We start from the raw sequence: 17479 nt of genomic DNA, 5'->3' as shown, positions 1-17479 counted from the left end.
TTAAATGTTGATGTCAAGTTTGAGTGAATCGGTTCATTCCTGTCAGTGGAAGATGTTGTGGCAATATGTGCAAAATTGAAATGGTATTTTCTGAGAACATAGCTGTCAAAAGCGTATTATAACCAGAGGCATGTACTGCTGCAAACTTAAAAGCTGTCACCATCTGAGATCCATCATGTCTAATTCAAATCTCCCAGCTTCACGCTGTTCCTAAGTCAAATGGCTTTTCTCTACCCACCCACCCCATTGGTTTTATCCTCTTGTTATGTGTTTTGCAGCTCGAGTTCCCACAGGAACCCAATAGTTCTGAGAGCTCTATGTATCCCTGCACGCGTCACGCATTGTCTGAAACTATTCACTTCCACGAAGAGACAGAAGGAGAAATAGTAAAGAGAGAGGGAGAGAGAGGGATTCCTTAGAGGAATGTTTCTCCTGCATGCTCTTTTTCATTCAGCTTCTAGCCCCCTCCAGATTTCCTAGAAACTCTTACAAGGACAAATCAAAATTAAAAGATTAATTTGGTGAAATATGTACTGCTATGTCACTGTGGCTTAAAGGACACGCATGTGTCCTTTAAGCCTTAATGGGACTTTGCCTTCTTTTTTAAAGCAAAATATTCATTTAATTATTGCTGTTTATCACTATGATTCAGCTCAGTTACTGTCAATAAAATAGGCTGTTTTCTAGATGACACTAATGATTATTTGATTATTTTTGCAGTGTGAAACACATCTCGGTGGATATTAGGGCCTGTGGGTTGTTTATTGTTTATTTAGGTTCCAATTTGCTGTTGTCATAGCAACTGAAGACCATACAATGATCCATTTTATCATAAGATTCGAGTACCGGCTGCAATCAATGTTGAAGGAGTCTAGTATTGCCTGACTGATGTCCATACTACTGGCAATTCATGCACAAAGTAGGCTCAAAATCCCAATTATAAATTTCTCTGAGAACACGCAGTTGATCAGTTGATAAATTAGAGCTGTCCAGTCTACTTGACCAACACAGATTAGTTATTTCTGGAGGTGCCCCTCTGCCTTTATTGGAAATCACCCTGATCTGATAGAATCATTCCTCTTATTCAGAACAATACAGTTCAAACATTTGAAAAGCAGATGGATCTGGTGTATTGGGTTTGAGTTCTGTAAAAAATTACTTCAGACTCTAATAGAAGGGTCGAAGTGTGTAATTTTTCCACTGTTAAAATAAGTTTTCCTGTCCCATTTCTTGATATTGCACTGGGTTCTGCAGTTGATAATTTCTAATAAATGATCATATATTCTATTCCTGTTTGTTAGCAAGTACTACACTGTGAATAAGATGTTTTGAGTTTTACCCAGGTCTTTTACAAGGGCACATGCACCGCAGACAGTGCACTGTTTACTGTAAATTATCTTGTTTCCAGTATGTTATCAACTGTGGGCTTTTATTTCTATATTTTTTGTTCTGGTTTATTTCAATTGTATTCATGTAAAAAAAAAAAAAAAAATCACATTGGGATTGACGATTGACGTGGTGATAAAAATTATTCACTTGCTACCTTGCTAGCTATTTCGTCATCATACCTGCTGGGAAATAAATAAATAAATAAATCATATTCAATCAGAAAGAGGGTTAGCTGGTATCTCTTCCTGCATGGCAAAGTTGGTTAAGTTGGTCTGTTTTGAGTGTTTTTGAGAGATTTGGGGCACTTCAGGTCAGCTGGGTCAAGCTGGGAAAGCAACTGGCAGACCAGCTAAACCAGCTAAAACCACCGTAGGCTGGTTTTCCAGAATGTATTTCTATTGGAAACGCAAAACAAACAAGATAAATCGCAGTTTGACCAACAGGACCGCATCATCTGAGGTGGTTAAGCTGGTCTCTCGCCTGGCCAAGCTGGTCTTGCTTGTTTTCCGGTCTGACCAGCTGACAAGTGCGCAAAACCATCAACACAGACCAGCTAAACCAGCCTTAGGCCAACTAATGACTAGCTTGGCCAAGCTGGGAGACCAGCTAGACCAGCTGAAGATTAACTAAACCAGCTAAGACCAGTAGACAACCGTAGGTTAAAACCATCAAAACAGACCACCTTATCCAGCTTTAGACCAACTCAAGGCTAGCTATACCAGTTTAAACCAGCTAAGATCCTCCTCAGACTGGTTTAAGCTGCCCCCCCCCCCCCCCCCCCCAACACACACACACACACCAGGTATTGCTCTTGGGAATGTTAGATAAACATGATAAAGTTAGCATCAGCTGGTTAAGCTGGTCTTAGCTGGTCTGGTTGGTCTCCCAGCTTGACCAGTGGACAAGTGCCCAAACCCCTCTTAAACCATCACAACAGACCATCTTAACCAGCCTTAGACCAGTTTAAGCCAGCTATGTACACAGGTTGGTCTCAGTTGTCTTTTCAGCAAGCATATCTCTTGGAAATGTAAAACAAGCATGATTAACTAATGTGTATCCAATAGCCCAACAACACATCTTTAGCTGGTTTAGCTTGTTTAACTGGCCTTTCAACCTGGCCAAGCTGGTCTTAGCTGGTCTTGCTGGTCTCCAAGCCTGACCAGTGGACAAGTGTCCAAACCCTTTTAAAACCATCAAAACCGACCATCTTAATTCAGACCAGCAAACCAGCTTAAGCTGGGTTTTCAAATAGTATTGCTCTTGGAAATCTAAGACAAACAAGATAAACCAAAGATTTTCCAACAATCCAGCATCACCTCAACTGGCTGTTTCAGCTGTAGGAACATGCTCTCGGAGGAGAGTTCTGTGGTAACAGGAATCGACAGAGGTAGAAGGAAATGAATAATTAGCAGTGTTCTGTTTCATTCCTCCTGATCGCCTGAGGCGGTGCTTAAGCACTAGTGGATTATTGCAGTGCCAGCTAGATAGGTCGAGAGAATATACCAACAAAGTCACGTAGTGACGTAGGCTGAGTCTCGAAGATAATAGCCACATTAGCTCAGCATTCAGCCTTTCACTTTCTCGCCTGATAGAGATAGGTCGTTATTCTTCATGTGATCCTTCGCTGTCAAATGCATCTTACTAGAGCAGTGAAGTATTGTCCTCTCAAGCTGTGACAATGTGCTCCTAAACCTTTTGGATCCAGATTGGATTATTTTGTCTGCATTTGATGAGTTTTGTTTTTCACTGGATATACTTTCACGAACTGTCGGTAACACTTCGTGCTTCTCGGTGCTATCGGGTGGCTAGTGTTTACCACACTGATAAGTTTGTGGTTCCCCGCTAACATTTTATTTATTTTCTAAATCTCTATTTGGATTTTTGTGATATGCTGTGCTCCTTGCTGCAATCCAGTGGCCAGTTATCAGAGTGTGGATATATTATTTTTCCACGAGCATTCCTTGCTGAACTGCCTTCCAGTCCTATCTGGAGGAATTGTATTACTTTTTTGTTCATCGTCCTGGTATCTCCCCTGGGCTATTTACAACTTTGCTTGCCTTAGCCTTTCGGTTCTATACGGGGGTGTTTTTAATTAAGTGATCATAGCTCACGGTTCTATTGCCACCGGCCTCCATCTGTCATGTAAGCTGAGTCCCAATACTATTCTCCCTGATGACGGCCACGATGTCTGTCCGCTTTGATAGGGAATTCAGCATTTGAGAGAGGCACACACCCGGGCTTGTACTGTAGTTTTTTTGCCTATGTCAGAGAGGCGGTTCTGTCTAGCTGGGTTAGACCCTAGTTCAACGGTGAAACTCGGGGAGTCAGAGTTACCCCCCCCCCCCCCCCACCACATGGACTTGGAAACGTTGTGCGTCTGCGGCAGCCAGTGAACCCCCAGTGAATTCTGTCTCCATATAACTGTAACACAGGAGGATGAGGATAGTTCAAATAAAGGAATTGGGGAAGAGCCTCTTGACTCCCCTTTTCTTTCACATCATTCTGACTTGGACGTGCTCTCTACCAGTGCTTCTGACTATTTTTTCACAATCATATGGATGCTGTGGATGTTACTGTGCAACCTTCCCCCCAGGATGTTCATTCTGGTCTTTCAGCTGCGGGGGGTTCTAGTGGGGATTCAGTTCAGTCATCAGGACAGGCTCCATCCTCTTCAAATGACACTTTGGCTGTACTTCAGATGGTGGTTGCTCGTCTAGGGCTGGACAAGTCCAAGGGCTGTGTCTACATCTTGGGCTGCCTTTAGAGGAGTCTCCATGGCAAATATCTGTGCATCTGCTACCTGGGCTTCTCCATGTACCTTTGCTTGCTTCTACAAAGTCAATGTTGCTACTCCTCATGCTGTGAGTTCAGCAGTTCTTCAGGGACAGCCTTGAATTTTTTTCAGGTGAGTGGCATTCCTCATGACTGTGTCAGTAGTAGTCATCCACTAGTGCTTAAGCACTACCTCTGGTGGTGAGGTGGAATGAAATAGAACACTAGTTGTGTAGGTAACTGTGATTCTGTGATGACCGCCATAGATATTTGTCACTCGGAATGCGCGAGAAAGATGTACTGAGGCTGAACGCTGAGCTAATGTGGCTATTATCCTCGAGGCTCAGCCTACGTCACTACGTGACTTTGTTGGTATATTCTCTCGACCTATCTAGCTGCCGCTGCAATAATCCACTAGTTCTTAAGCACCGCCTCTGGCGGTCATCCGGAATTCACAGGACCATAGTTACCTACTTAACAAGCATTTCCTCTTATTTTTGAGGTTGCACATTTGGAGGCATTTATCAGTAAACATCTATGAGCTGAGTGAGGTCGTCTGGACTGTAACACTTAAACTCTACACAGCACTAGTCCACTGCAGTCAGTATTTAAGAGAACAGCTGCTCACTGGATGTTTATTGTTTTTGGCACCAGTCTGAGCAAACTCTAGAAACTGTTGTACGTGAAAATCCCGGGAGATCAACAGTTACAGAAACACTCAAACCAGCTCATCTGGCACAAACAATCATGCCACAGTCGAAATCAATAAGTTCAAATTTTTCCACATTCTGATGGTTGATGTGAATATTAATTGGAGCTCCTGACCTGTACCTGCATGATTTTATGCATTGAAGTGCTGCCATATGATTAGCTGATTAGATAATCACATGAATAAGTAGATGTACTGGTGTTCCTAATGAAGTGCTCTGTTAGTGTATACTGACATGTTAAGACCAGCATTGACTATAGCTATTACCAAGCTTCTCACTTAGCTAGACTGCTTGGCTTGCACCTTTACTGTAATGTTTTAATGGCAAGATTTTGATTAGGAATTTGTAAAAGTCAATATCTTTATTAGTGGTGCAGAATTATTACTCGCTTCACACGCACACATACTTTATCAGTGGCCCCTGGGAGACACACTCTGAAAATTCTAGACAAGCTGTTTCAGCAACTTTGCGGCTGCTTGAGTCTGATAGAAATGTTTGTACTGAAGCTGAGAGCTGGATACAGTCATTTAACCCACTACAGCTAAGTGTAAATTATAACTAAATTACACTTATCTGAAGCTGTAACAGTTCAGATTGCTGCTTTCAAGTCTCATTATGCTGTTAAACTATTAAGAAAGAGGTTGACAGTTGTTCTGTTCCAAGAGCTAGTGTGCTTGTACTTTTAAGGCTTCATAAGTGGGCTTGTGATGTGAAGGCTGTTCCAAAATGCTAATACACTTTTATTTATTTATTTATTTTGGTGGATGAAGCAAGATAAATTTTTATTTTGAATGTCCTTCATTAAGATTGTGATTATCAGATTAACGTGTCTTTTTGCTAACAGCATCTTTAAAAAAAAAAAAATTAAAAATAAAATAATCATTTGTGAGTTGAGTTTTCCGTGCACTTTGCGTGAGGATCTGACTGATGCACAGAGTTGCTGCCTGTGTAGATCATCCCAAATTGGTCAGTACAATGATTCCATTTCAGTTAGGATGCAAACTTTGCAGGCCATAGACGGTAAGGCAGCTCACTAGGTTTTTGAACAGAGCTGTTGTCTTTGTGAATTTAAAAGCTTTTTAAATTTTTAGAAGAAGAGTGTGGTTTTCTGGTTGTATTCTGGCTGCTTCTCACATAAGAGAAGACGAAGGTAGTAAGACAAATTGCAACTGCAAGAAAGTGAGAAAGAGAAAAGGAAATTCAAGATTCTGTCTCCATAATCCTGTTTTTCTCCTGAGCCCTCAAAACTGCATTAAATGTTTTGCGGTATTTGCAGAAAGTCAGTAAGCAACAGACAGTGCAGATGGATGGACTGAACACTGTGAGCTGTAATGAAAGTGAAAAAGTGTAAATGAGATCTACTGTCACAGCAAAGAAAAAAAAGAACTTACGAAAGAAAGAGAAATAAGCTAAGACAAACAGAGGAGGAAATAAAAGGACTTCCAAAAGATAGAGAGAGATTACATGGAACACACAGCTGGTCAACCAATGGCATGAGTTTGGGGAGAGTCTAACTGTTTGGCTGACCAATAGCAAATGGGGGAGTGTTCTTATCCAATGGCAAAAGAGGCTTATTTATTATTTTTTTAATACTGAAACCATATGATTTTCATGACTTTCAGTTTCATGAATCAATTTCCAACGATGCGGATGGAACGCTGTCAAGTCTTTTTTATTTGTATAGCACTTTTAACAACAGACCTCATTTCAAAGCAGCTGTACTGGAAATTATACCATAACAGAAAATAAAGCTGTAATGTCTTAGTCATCATTGTACTATATGATGAAAAATGTGATAGAAGATTGTGCTTTAATAAGTAAATTCTATTTGTATCTAGACCCCCAAATGAGCAAGCCATAGGTGACCGACTCCATAAGATGTTGGTTAATGGAGAAAAACAAGAGAGTACTGTACTAAAATACTCTTACAGTTTTTCTTGCAGTACAATTTAGTGGCAGCGCTGCCCCTCTATCTACAACACAAAGCACCCAGCGTGTCCAGTGTAGTCGAACGAATGACTCTTATGAGCTGGTTCTTTTGAATCTATAATGTGAAACATAGCCTTGCCAATACAGTTTAAATACATTCATCTCTACCTCATACACAGACAGATGCTCAATTATCTTTCTTTCTGCAGGTACATCGGTTTTTCAAGTCACAGCGACCGATGCAGATGACCCAACATATGGAAACAGCGCACGGGTGGTTTACAGCGTTCTACATGGACAGCCGTACTTCTCTGTTGACCCCAAAACCGGTAAATTTATGACTTTTGTTCATTGTCTCCTGAACTACTCGATTCAATACAAAGCACTCATTATTTCTTGACTGCTTAGAGCTACTGGTGATTTTTTTTTAAGTGGGTGTACAATTAAAAACAACATGCAGAAAATTCACCATAGCTTTTCACAGTTGTTATTCAAATTGGTCTCTGAAGACCTTCTTAAGAAAGAAGTGCACCCCCCCCCCCAGTAATCTCACATATGTCTCCTCAGTGTTTCAACAATGTCACAAACTGTGTCTGAGATTTTATTGTGGATTTTTCATCCAATTTTTCCAAGTCCAAATTTTCTGAGCTATGCCATCCACATTAATTGTATGGCTCTATACTCTTACTGTGTGTAGAACTACCTCATTTCTGTCTATTTTTATTTCTCCCAAGAAAATTTATAAAAAACATTTGACACAAAATTGATACTTGAGACATTAAAACTGAAAATTTTCCTTTGGGTTGTCCTGCCTGTCAACTTCACCACTGAATACAAAGCACTCTTCTTGCATTGACTCTTTAGAGCTGCTGGCGCATTTTGTCAAGTAGGTGTACAATTAAAAACGACATGCTGACAATTCACTGTAGCTTTTGTCCGTTGTCATTCATATTAGATTCTGAAGTCTGCTCCACAGAAAACAGCTGTGAGCAAAACAATACGGCACCAGAGCCCTTCTCTGTACAGAAATAGAGCTTGACATGCGTGCTGTATTGTTTGGATCTCAACTCTATAATGGAGAGCATCCCTGGAGAATGAGATGGAGAGAACATCGTGTAAAGGCTTTCAGACGCTTAAAGAGTGAGAAAAGCAAGCCTGGGCACATTCAAATGGATTTGGTATTTATCAGAGGTGGCTGTTGTTTGTAGGGTTTTACAAGGAACCATTCAATATTAATAGAGCCGCTGTGTGTATTGTATTGGAAGGAAGAAGAAAGGGAATATAAAGAAATTGCTGAAACAATTGCTATACTAGTCATGACTTCAACGTGTTCTCTGGTGCTGTCCATGGTGCTGAAACAATTGCTGTAGTAGTTATTACTTCAATATGTAGTCTGGTGCTGTCCAATGTGCTGACTACATCCTACAGTTTTTGAAAGCTTTCTCTTGAATACTTTCCTTTTCTTGCACACATAAGCATCTACAATTCACCCCCAATATAATCCTTACTTCAATCACAATGATTAGTCTGTCCATATAGTCTGTCCATATACTGTACAATTGCTGCAAAAAAAAGTATTTTGGCACTCAAGCCACACTTAAAATGTATGAATTTCTTTGCATTATATAACAAACTAAACTAAAGAAATATCGCACAAACACGCTTTTCAAGCAAAATATTTCACAAAAAGAAAACTGTTTTAGTCTTCAAATTATTAAACAAAAATATATTGCTCAAAATGAAGAAGAAAAAAATAGTTGGACACTTTTTGGTTGGCAGACTTTTTGGAACATGTCCAAAGTTAATGTCATGAACTGCATCTGAGTTATTCGACAAGGATACCTGTGTGAACTAAAAGGGAACGGAATTCATATGTCCACTAGAATCACCTTGACACCAGTTCTAAGAAAGCTCTCATTTGCTTACAGATATACCACTTGTTTTGATACAGTATGTTGTATCTAATTCAATGGCGTTTATACATTTGTGTGACTTAAGTGTCCAAAAGTCTCTAAACCTTTTTTGTATGTGAACATTTCACCTTCAGGAAGGGCTACTGCAGCCATTTATTTTAGGTGAATTGTGGATCATTTTGTAAAGTTGTCTGGATCTTGCAGACATATCAGTGACTGTGGTAAGAGTTTTTAGAGATGTTTAATGGAATTGTGTGGAGAGACAGTATCAGTGTTGCACTCAGCCAGACCGAGTTTATATAAGATTGTGTACAAGGGCTTAATGCATTCAGACTGAACTGATTCAAGGTAATTGTGTGTGTGAGAAAGAGAAAAAGTCTTGCTTTAACATATTGCCTTTTAGTGATACTTCACTTTCAATCACTCACAAACTATCTTTTGGAACATTTAATACTGTCTAGGGATCAACAGTTGCCAACACATATGATAAGTGCTTTATTTTAACCTATTATTTGACCCTATTTATTTTCTAAATGCACATTTTTGGGCTTATTGTGCATCATGTATTAGTTTATGTTATTCCAAAGAAGAATACATGTTTGTATCCGTAAACAATAATCAAAATAAACTGCAAAGTTGGGGGGTGGGATGGTCACCCTTTCATTTTAATGACAGCATGTATCCGAGCTGTAATTAGCTCCACAAGTTTTTAAGAAAAACCATATATGATCCATATTTTCATTTATGCATATGGCAGATGCTTTTATCCAAAGCGACTCACAGTGCACTTATTACAGGGACAATCCACCTGGAGCAACCTGGAGTTAAGTGCCTTGCTTAAGGACACAATGGTGGTGGCTGTGGGGATTGAACCGGCAACCTTCTGATTACAAGTTGTGTGCTTTAGTCCACTACAACACCACCACTCATATTATACAGACTGATTTGAGAATGTTCCAAAGAGCATCTTATGTGCTTCAATGGAGGCAATTAAATCTGGCTTTGTGTACAAATGAGTTAACATGGTCAATGTTCAATGTCAGAAATTTTCATATTTGATTAGTGGCTTAGAGATGCAGAAGTTTGCGTTAAGTGAGAAGCATACAGTATTGTAAAGATTATTATTCATTATATTTCTTATATTTGTTTATTGTATATTAATTAACCCCACTGTATCTACTACTAATAGTATTTTAGAAAACCTGTGTTTTATTTATATTTCAAAACTACATAATTTTCATTTTTAATTGTAATACAGAATTGATTCAAATACCACTTACTCTCAGCCAGGTGGAACTCAATAAAACTTCTAAAACAATGTCAGACTAGTGCACCATTTGCCATTGTATCCATGGAAACTGTAATATTTCTAAACCTCGCAACATTCACACATATGATCAGATGGAAGAATTGGTGTTGCATTGTCACACAACTGTAGAGACAGATGCCAGTTAATTACAATTGATTTTGAGTTGTCTGTGACAACTGTGAATATACAAAGTGTGTGAGCCACAAAGATGAGACTTAGATGTATTATATTTAGGCAGAATTCATGTGATGTGCATGCCAGAAGTTTTGTTATAGAATTGTATATGGCATTGGTTGCCAAAGTCTCGACCCCGGTTCATGGTGTGGGTGAATATGTATATTCTACTATGTGTATGTATTTAAAGAATTCATACTGAAACTAATGCAAAGTTTTATGCATGATGCCCCAGGTCATGGTAGCAAGACTTTGTAGGATCCCTCAAGGCCAATAAATATATGCGTCATGTTAATAGTGTCTGACAGACAGTAGCTCTTGTGTTTATCTGTGCATTTATGAATACATTAAGAATACAAAAGGGAATGCACAATGTGTTCTGCTGTCAACATCTTTATATTTCTCTTGGACATTTGTTTTAACTCTTTCTTTATATTCAGTTTTACCTTTTTAAAATAATGTATGCCGTTAGTAAAATTCAGCGCACATAACTGGCACAATTGTTTTCTGAATTTGCCCCATATTGTTGCACAGAACATGTGCAGTCAATTTGAAATGTTGATGCACTTGTTAAGGAATTGACTGAATCTAGTCAATATTCTGGTTACTTAATAGTTCTTTTACCAGTTCTTTTAGTACTTGTGAGGAAGAGATATTTTAAATAAATGAAATTCTTTTTAGATTTACTGCCCTCAGCAGCCTGTTACCAAGTGATGATTTCATATCAATGGTTTCTTATTTTTACAGAGCAGATTGTAACAAATGGTGTTTTTACTTTTAATTAAGCTATTTTATTCATTCATTTATTTGTACTACTTGTTGTTTAACTACACATTGTTATAAAAACAACCATGCAATTGTTTGTCTAAATTCTTGGTTCATTTGGTTCATCAAGTCAGACATGACAAAATGAATGAGTTGCAGTTCAGTAAGTTTTTGATTCAATAAAAAGAATGGGCTGATAAAAGTCATTTGTTCAGTAAGCGCTGTGTTTTTTGCGGCTTTAGAATCAAAAGAACTGACTCATAAGAGCCATTAGTTCGAGAACCTGGCTATACTGGTCGTGATTTTTCTTTTGTGCTTTAGATTCAACAGAAGCAACTGATAACAGTAATTTGTTTGGGAATCAGGCTATTCTGGTCACGCTGTGTGTTTTGCACCGTAGATCCAATACAACCAACTCATGAGAGTCACTTGTTTGGAAATCGGGCTATACCGGTTGTGTTGTATGTTTCGCACTGTAGATTCAAAAGAACCAACTCATATGAGTCATTCTTTCAGGAATCGAACTACACTGGTCGCCCTGTATGTTTCTTACCGTAGATTCAAATTAACCGGCTCATGAGAGTCATTCATCCATAAATTGGACTACGTTGGTTGCGCTGTATATTCAAAAGAACTGACTTATAAGAGTCATTTGTTGGTAAATTAGACTACACTGGTTGCACTGTATGTTTCGTGCTGATAGTAACAGGAAACACTGTCAGACTGCCACCTCTTTTACAATACTGTCAGACAATCATCTCTTTTACAATAAATAACTGTTTACTGTTGGTTAGTTCATTTTCATTCTAAAAGAGGAGAGATGAATGTCTTGTGGATGGTAGGCTGTCTTTTCCTCATTAACTAGCAGCATATTTTGTGATTCATCTTAAATAATAATTAACAAAAATTTTATATTGTAGTTTTAACATTTTAGGGTGTTGTGGGCAGGGTTGGGGAGTAATGAAATACGTGTAACGGGATTACGTATTTAAAATACAAAATATAAGTAACTGTATTCCACTACAGTTACAGTTTAAATCATTGGTATTTAGAATACAGTTACATTCAAAAAGTATTTTGATTACTGAAGAGATTACTTTGCATTTTATTGTCATTTGTTTCATTTAATATTTCGTCCTTTCAGATGGAAAACATTTATACATATAAATGATGCGATCCAAAGTGCATTTGAACAGCGGTGAAACACTTTCTTATGATGTTTTACATTTATACAAGCAGACAGAGAAGTAAGTTTGAAGTAAGTTTGGAGCAGAAGAAATAGAAATAAACCTTGTGTAAATTGTCAGCTTTACGCTAAGCTAAAATGCTATTTCAGGCCATTTTACATGCACATGTTACCAGGCACGATCATGTTTTTTATCAAGAAATCATATTCTTGATGATAAGTTTTGTATTGTTTTCCTGTAAAAATATCTAAAAATCCTTAAAACAAGATCAGTTAGATTTATCTTGTGTTAGAAACAACACTGCACAAGATATTTAGGTTTTTCAGAGAATGTATTTTTAACATGTGTATTTTGTCTTACTGTACTGGCAGAGTTTTTATAGTCAAAACAAGTGAAAAAATCTACCAGTGCTGAAGAAGTAATCCAAAGTATTTAGAATACATTACTGACCTTGAGTAATCTAAGGGAATATGTTACAAATTACATTTACAGCATGTATTCTGTAATCTGTAGTGGAATACATTTCAAAAGTAACCCTCCCAACCCTGGTTGTGGGTGGTTGCTAGGGTGTTGTGTTCTGAATATTTTAAGTGTGTTGCTACAATATGGGGTTGCTAGGGTGTTTCTAAGTGGTTGCTAAGGTGTTTTGAGAGTGTTGGTACAGTTTGGGGTTGCTAGGGTGTTCTGTGTGGTTGCTTGGGTGTTGTGTTGTGGTTGATAAGGTATTCTAAATGTTTTTTTATTGTTGTTTTTTTTTTTTTTTTTAGCATTTTACTACAGTATGTGGCTGACAGAGTCTTTTGTATTTTTTGCTAGAGTGTTGCTTAGTGGTTGCTAGTGTGTTGCATTGTGGTTGCTAAGGTATACAGAATGTTATTTTTAGCGTGTTGCTGTAGTATGTGGTTGCTGAATTGTTCTCAGTAGTTGCTTAATGATTTCTAAGGTCATGGCCTTATTTACCATATGGGCAATTTATTAAAATAATATATTGGGCACATTCCCAGGTGCACCATGTCCAGGGGGCACCATGCAATGGCATTTTTTCAAATTGTTTTAGGTCCATTTTTATTTCAATAGTTTTTTTTTTTTTTTCAGTATCATTAATTAGGTGTACATTATTGTACAGAGATCTGGACCACCACTCAAGTAGCATGTAGACAGCGCTGTCACGTGGTACCTGTTACTATTTCTGTCTGGTCGGTGTCCGAGCAATTGTTGATTCATCTACTGCTGCTTTTGCCTATGTCCTTCTTAGTCCCTGGTCCCTGCACTCTCTTAAGTTTTTTTTAAAGATTTTTTTATTTTTTATGATTTGGTCAGTTGTCAGATCGAAGCCGGTTTGCTTCATTCTTGCCATATCGCAAGTAATATGCTTGTTTCCTGAACTCTTTTGAAACCTGACATTTTTGTGGATTTTTTATTGTTGTTAATAGAGTAAATATAAGTACACCTTGTGGCAGATGGAAGCTACTGTTGTTGTTTGGACAGCTTTACCTGGTGATGCTGATGTTGTTCCAAACCAGTATGACTTTCTTCATTCCATGGAACCCAGGAGCAGATATCTGGCAGAATATAATGGACTGATAGCCTCAGTCACCATTCACTTTTACTATATGGAGAAAAAATAAAATAAATAGAAAGTGAAGGGTTACTAACATCTACCTTTGAGTTCCACTGAAGAAAGAAAGTAAAAGAGGTTTGGAACAACATGAGGGTGAGTAAATGATGACAAGTTTACATGCATCCAAGATGATTTTTTTTTTATATTTGAACGAAACATATTCTTTGGAAATAAAAAGAACAGTGTTCTGTGAAGACACCTCATTATCAGATATTGGCATGAATGTCCTCTGTTCACTGCCAAACAGGTGCTTATAAGAGTTATTTGCAAGACAGCAAGCTAATAAGTGAGGCTGAATCTTTGCCTTCCCCGTTTCTTATAATTTTTTGGGGGGGAAAAATCATAAATGCCAATTTCAGAGGCCTCGATGATGGGCAAAACATAAGAATCTCTCTCTCACACACACACACACACATACTCACAGTTAAGTAGGCTAATTTCTCTGCTGATCAGGGAGTCTGGAGGGTTTAAGCCTTTAGGATTCAAGCTCCTTTGACACACATCAGGGAGACTCTAAAAGGATGGATTAGTCCAACTTCCTGTTCTGATCAAATTAGTAAAACATGCCAGTTTGTCAAGGCCTTCCCCAGCCTCTTACACTTTCCAAAATATCACCAACTCCTCGTGCATTTAATTTATGGAGAAAAAAGGCCATGATATTAATCTTAGGCACATTTATCAGTGTATCATATTAAAATGTTCTATTCAATAGTCTTTTTCAAGCTGTAACAATATTCTTTTAATGGCATCCAAAAACACTACATTGTTTCTTTTTGACTCTATAAGGTTGTGGTCTTATGGGCTTTTCACACCGAACATGACATTGCGCTAAAAAAAGCTAGATGGAGCACTATAAATAGAGCAGAATGTGTCTCGAGACACATTTTTAATAGTTGAAGTTCTTTCTTACCTGACATGGCATCTGAAAAACACATTCAGCATGAATGGCCCCTTACTCTAGATAAAAATAAACATGCAAATGATGATTACTTTTTTAATTTATTTATTTATTAATTCTTTTTGTACTCAGCAGTTGAGACCACCACAAATGACAATCGACAGGATATATTGTCAGTCACTTGGTTTCTATTTTTGTTGTGTTGTGCTGGGTAGCCCCGCCTACTGTGAAATCTCATTGGTCTAAAATTGATAATTAAATATGTTCTGATTGACTGTGATTGCATTGCATCACTTAGGATTTTCACTTTCAGTGTGGACAGACAAATTACTTGTTTCTTCAAACCAATAACACAATGATAGACACAGTTTTTGTTAAATTCAGTTGCACTCTTGTTTAGCTGTTGAAGTGTACATGAAATAAAAATTGACTAAACCTGCCCAATATTTTTAACTTTCTTTTTTTTTCTTCTTTTTTTTTTTTTTTTTTACATGAGAAGAAAATTTGAGAATATGTGTTTGATGTGACAACTGTGATAATTCTGTTGACATAATTGTGGGCCACATATTTGCTAAAATTGAAAATTGACTTATTTTCTTAGTGGTCTTACTTTAGGTGATTCATGATGTGTGCATCTGTAAAAAAAAAAAAAAAAAAAAAAAAAAATATAGAAGATAACAAAAATGCTATGCCTCTGAAATGACTTTGCTTTTCTGCTGATATTTGAATTCCTCTTTTTCTACCCCTCCCCTCCAACAGCCTGGATCCATTTTGAGATGCAACAACCACTTATCATGATCCAGTCAATTCCTGACATATCAAAAAAAAAAAAAAAATCATATACCACCCTAATTTTTTTATTTCTTTTTTTTTCACATTTAATATACAGCGTTTCACCTGGGAATTATAGAAGTAAGATTACAGAAGTAAAATGGGTTTTAAACGCGAAAGACCACTTTTGTGTGAACGCCCCTAACACTCAACCTGGAACGTGGCCAAAGGTAATCTCCCATAATCCGTTTTTCTGACCAAGAAGATTGTCCTCCTTTTGAAAGGTTGCACAAGTGAATAAGATGGAGAGACAGGAGATAAAGACAGAGAGAAGAAGAGAAAGATGCATGAGTTAAAGGCTAACAGTTTTGTTAGGATTAGGCTTGCCATTTGGTCTTCGATGACTGTGTGGTATTCGCTTAGGTTTCCACAGAGACCTCATGATGGTTGTTCCGAGAAAAGGAAAAGAGAAATGCATTGTGATTCTTAATAGTGCTTGGTTGTAAGTAGGGGTGGAAATCACCACAGACCTGTGATGCCATTATATCTGGGTTGTGATATGACAATATTGTGATTATTTGTTTAGTGTGTTGCAGTTGTTTCACATGTCAGCTAATATGAAAAATGTATCTAAAAATATTCTTACCGATAAAATATTCACACAGTATTCTGAGTTAAAATATCACAATACTTTAAAATATAGATTTTCTTTTTTTTTTTTTTTTTTCTCGCCCCACCTCTAGTTAAAAGTGGCCTTTCATGGCTACGTATGTACTGGATGAATGGATGGATGGATGGATGGGTGGGTGGATGAGGTTTCATTAGGGTCTCTGGAAGCCTTCTTGTATGTCCTAATAATACAACAGGGTCCCACATTTACAGCCAGCCTGTTTCATATTTCCTCAAGAGCACTTACCAATCCAACACAATAAACCTGAGTGATAGCTGTGGAGAAACACTCCGTTAGCCCTGACGGATGGAGAAAAGGTCACAGCATCAGTCTTTGTGTTGTTTTAATGGACTGAATGGCTTTGTGCCAGAGACTTTTGTTGCCTTAGGAGCCCAGGTTAAGTAATGCTTTGGCTGGGGTAATATCTCAGCTACGCCACTGGGGCAGAAATGGAGTTAAAGGAGAGGAAATGTTTGCGAGATTAATTTCAGAAGGTTTACATCTTTTGTAGCATTATGCTGTGCTTTTGTTTGTTGAAACGCATTCAGGGAATCCTTTCATCTTACAGTACCTACCTACCTACCCGCCCGTCCATCTGTCTGCCTGTCTGGCCATCCATCTGTCCGTCCGTCCATCCGTCCGTCTGTCTAGGCTCTGTTTGTCTGTCTGCTCGTCCATCCATTTATCATTTATGTATCTGTCTCTCTGTCAATCAGTCCATTGATCAAATCTTAAATCACCTTTATTTTCTCAGCAAATATTTATATACGTGATTACTTGTGATTAATTTGATCGATTATTTGGCATATTATGTAGCTAATACATTTGATTAAATTGTTTTAATCAATTGACAGCCCTATGTTTTTTTTTTTTTTTTTTGTTTTGTTTTTTTTGGTTCTTCATTATCATGAGGAAAAATAAACAAAACAATCATTTAAAATAAAATAAATAACGGTTATTTATGGTCTACGCAAAACCACTTTTCAGTGTTACAATGACAAATCAATATTTTCTCAGGGATACAGGGATGTGAATGCTGTACTGAATCTGTAGCCCATCTGATTATTCATGAGTCTGTAATCTGTTCTTTAATGTCTTTTGTGTATTGACTGTGTGTCACAGTCAAAGCACTCTATCAAAGCAAGCTGCAGGCTACCAAAGCTATTGTTTTCAAGCAAATATAAAGCAGGAATGGATCTTCTGATAGCACTTCCATTCTGTAAAGAGCAATTGTTCCCGCCATACCACCTTAAGTGAGTTTCACTGGCTGTCTGGATGTTATCTTGACTTAAAAACAGATTAATTTGTTATAAACAATGATAACTGTTTTTTTTTTTTTTTTTTTATGAAACAGATCGCTCTGACCCTTAG

The 17479-nt window shown here is 37.7% G+C and overlaps 1 protein-coding gene across 2 annotated transcripts in view; it reads left to right on the top strand.

The window, feature by feature from the left end:
• LOC127427317 (cadherin-18-like) overlaps positions 1 to 17479 on the top strand; it is a 286332-nt gene that overhangs the window by 223560 nt on the left and 45293 nt on the right. For both annotated transcript variants that reach the window (XM_051674864.1, XM_051674863.1), the window contains one exon: positions 7010 to 7129. In XM_051674864.1, the coding sequence (XP_051530824.1) occupies positions 7010 to 7129 (120 nt within the window). The remainder of the gene's footprint in view (positions 1 to 7009; positions 7130 to 17479) is intronic.

This window comes from Myxocyprinus asiaticus, chromosome 36 (genome assembly GCF_019703515.2).
Source record: "Myxocyprinus asiaticus isolate MX2 ecotype Aquarium Trade chromosome 36, UBuf_Myxa_2, whole genome shotgun sequence".
NCBI lineage: Eukaryota > Metazoa > Chordata > Actinopteri > Cypriniformes > Catostomidae > Myxocyprinus > Myxocyprinus asiaticus.
Note: the sequence above shows the minus strand (reverse complement) of the source record. Positions and strands in the feature narration are given on the sequence as shown.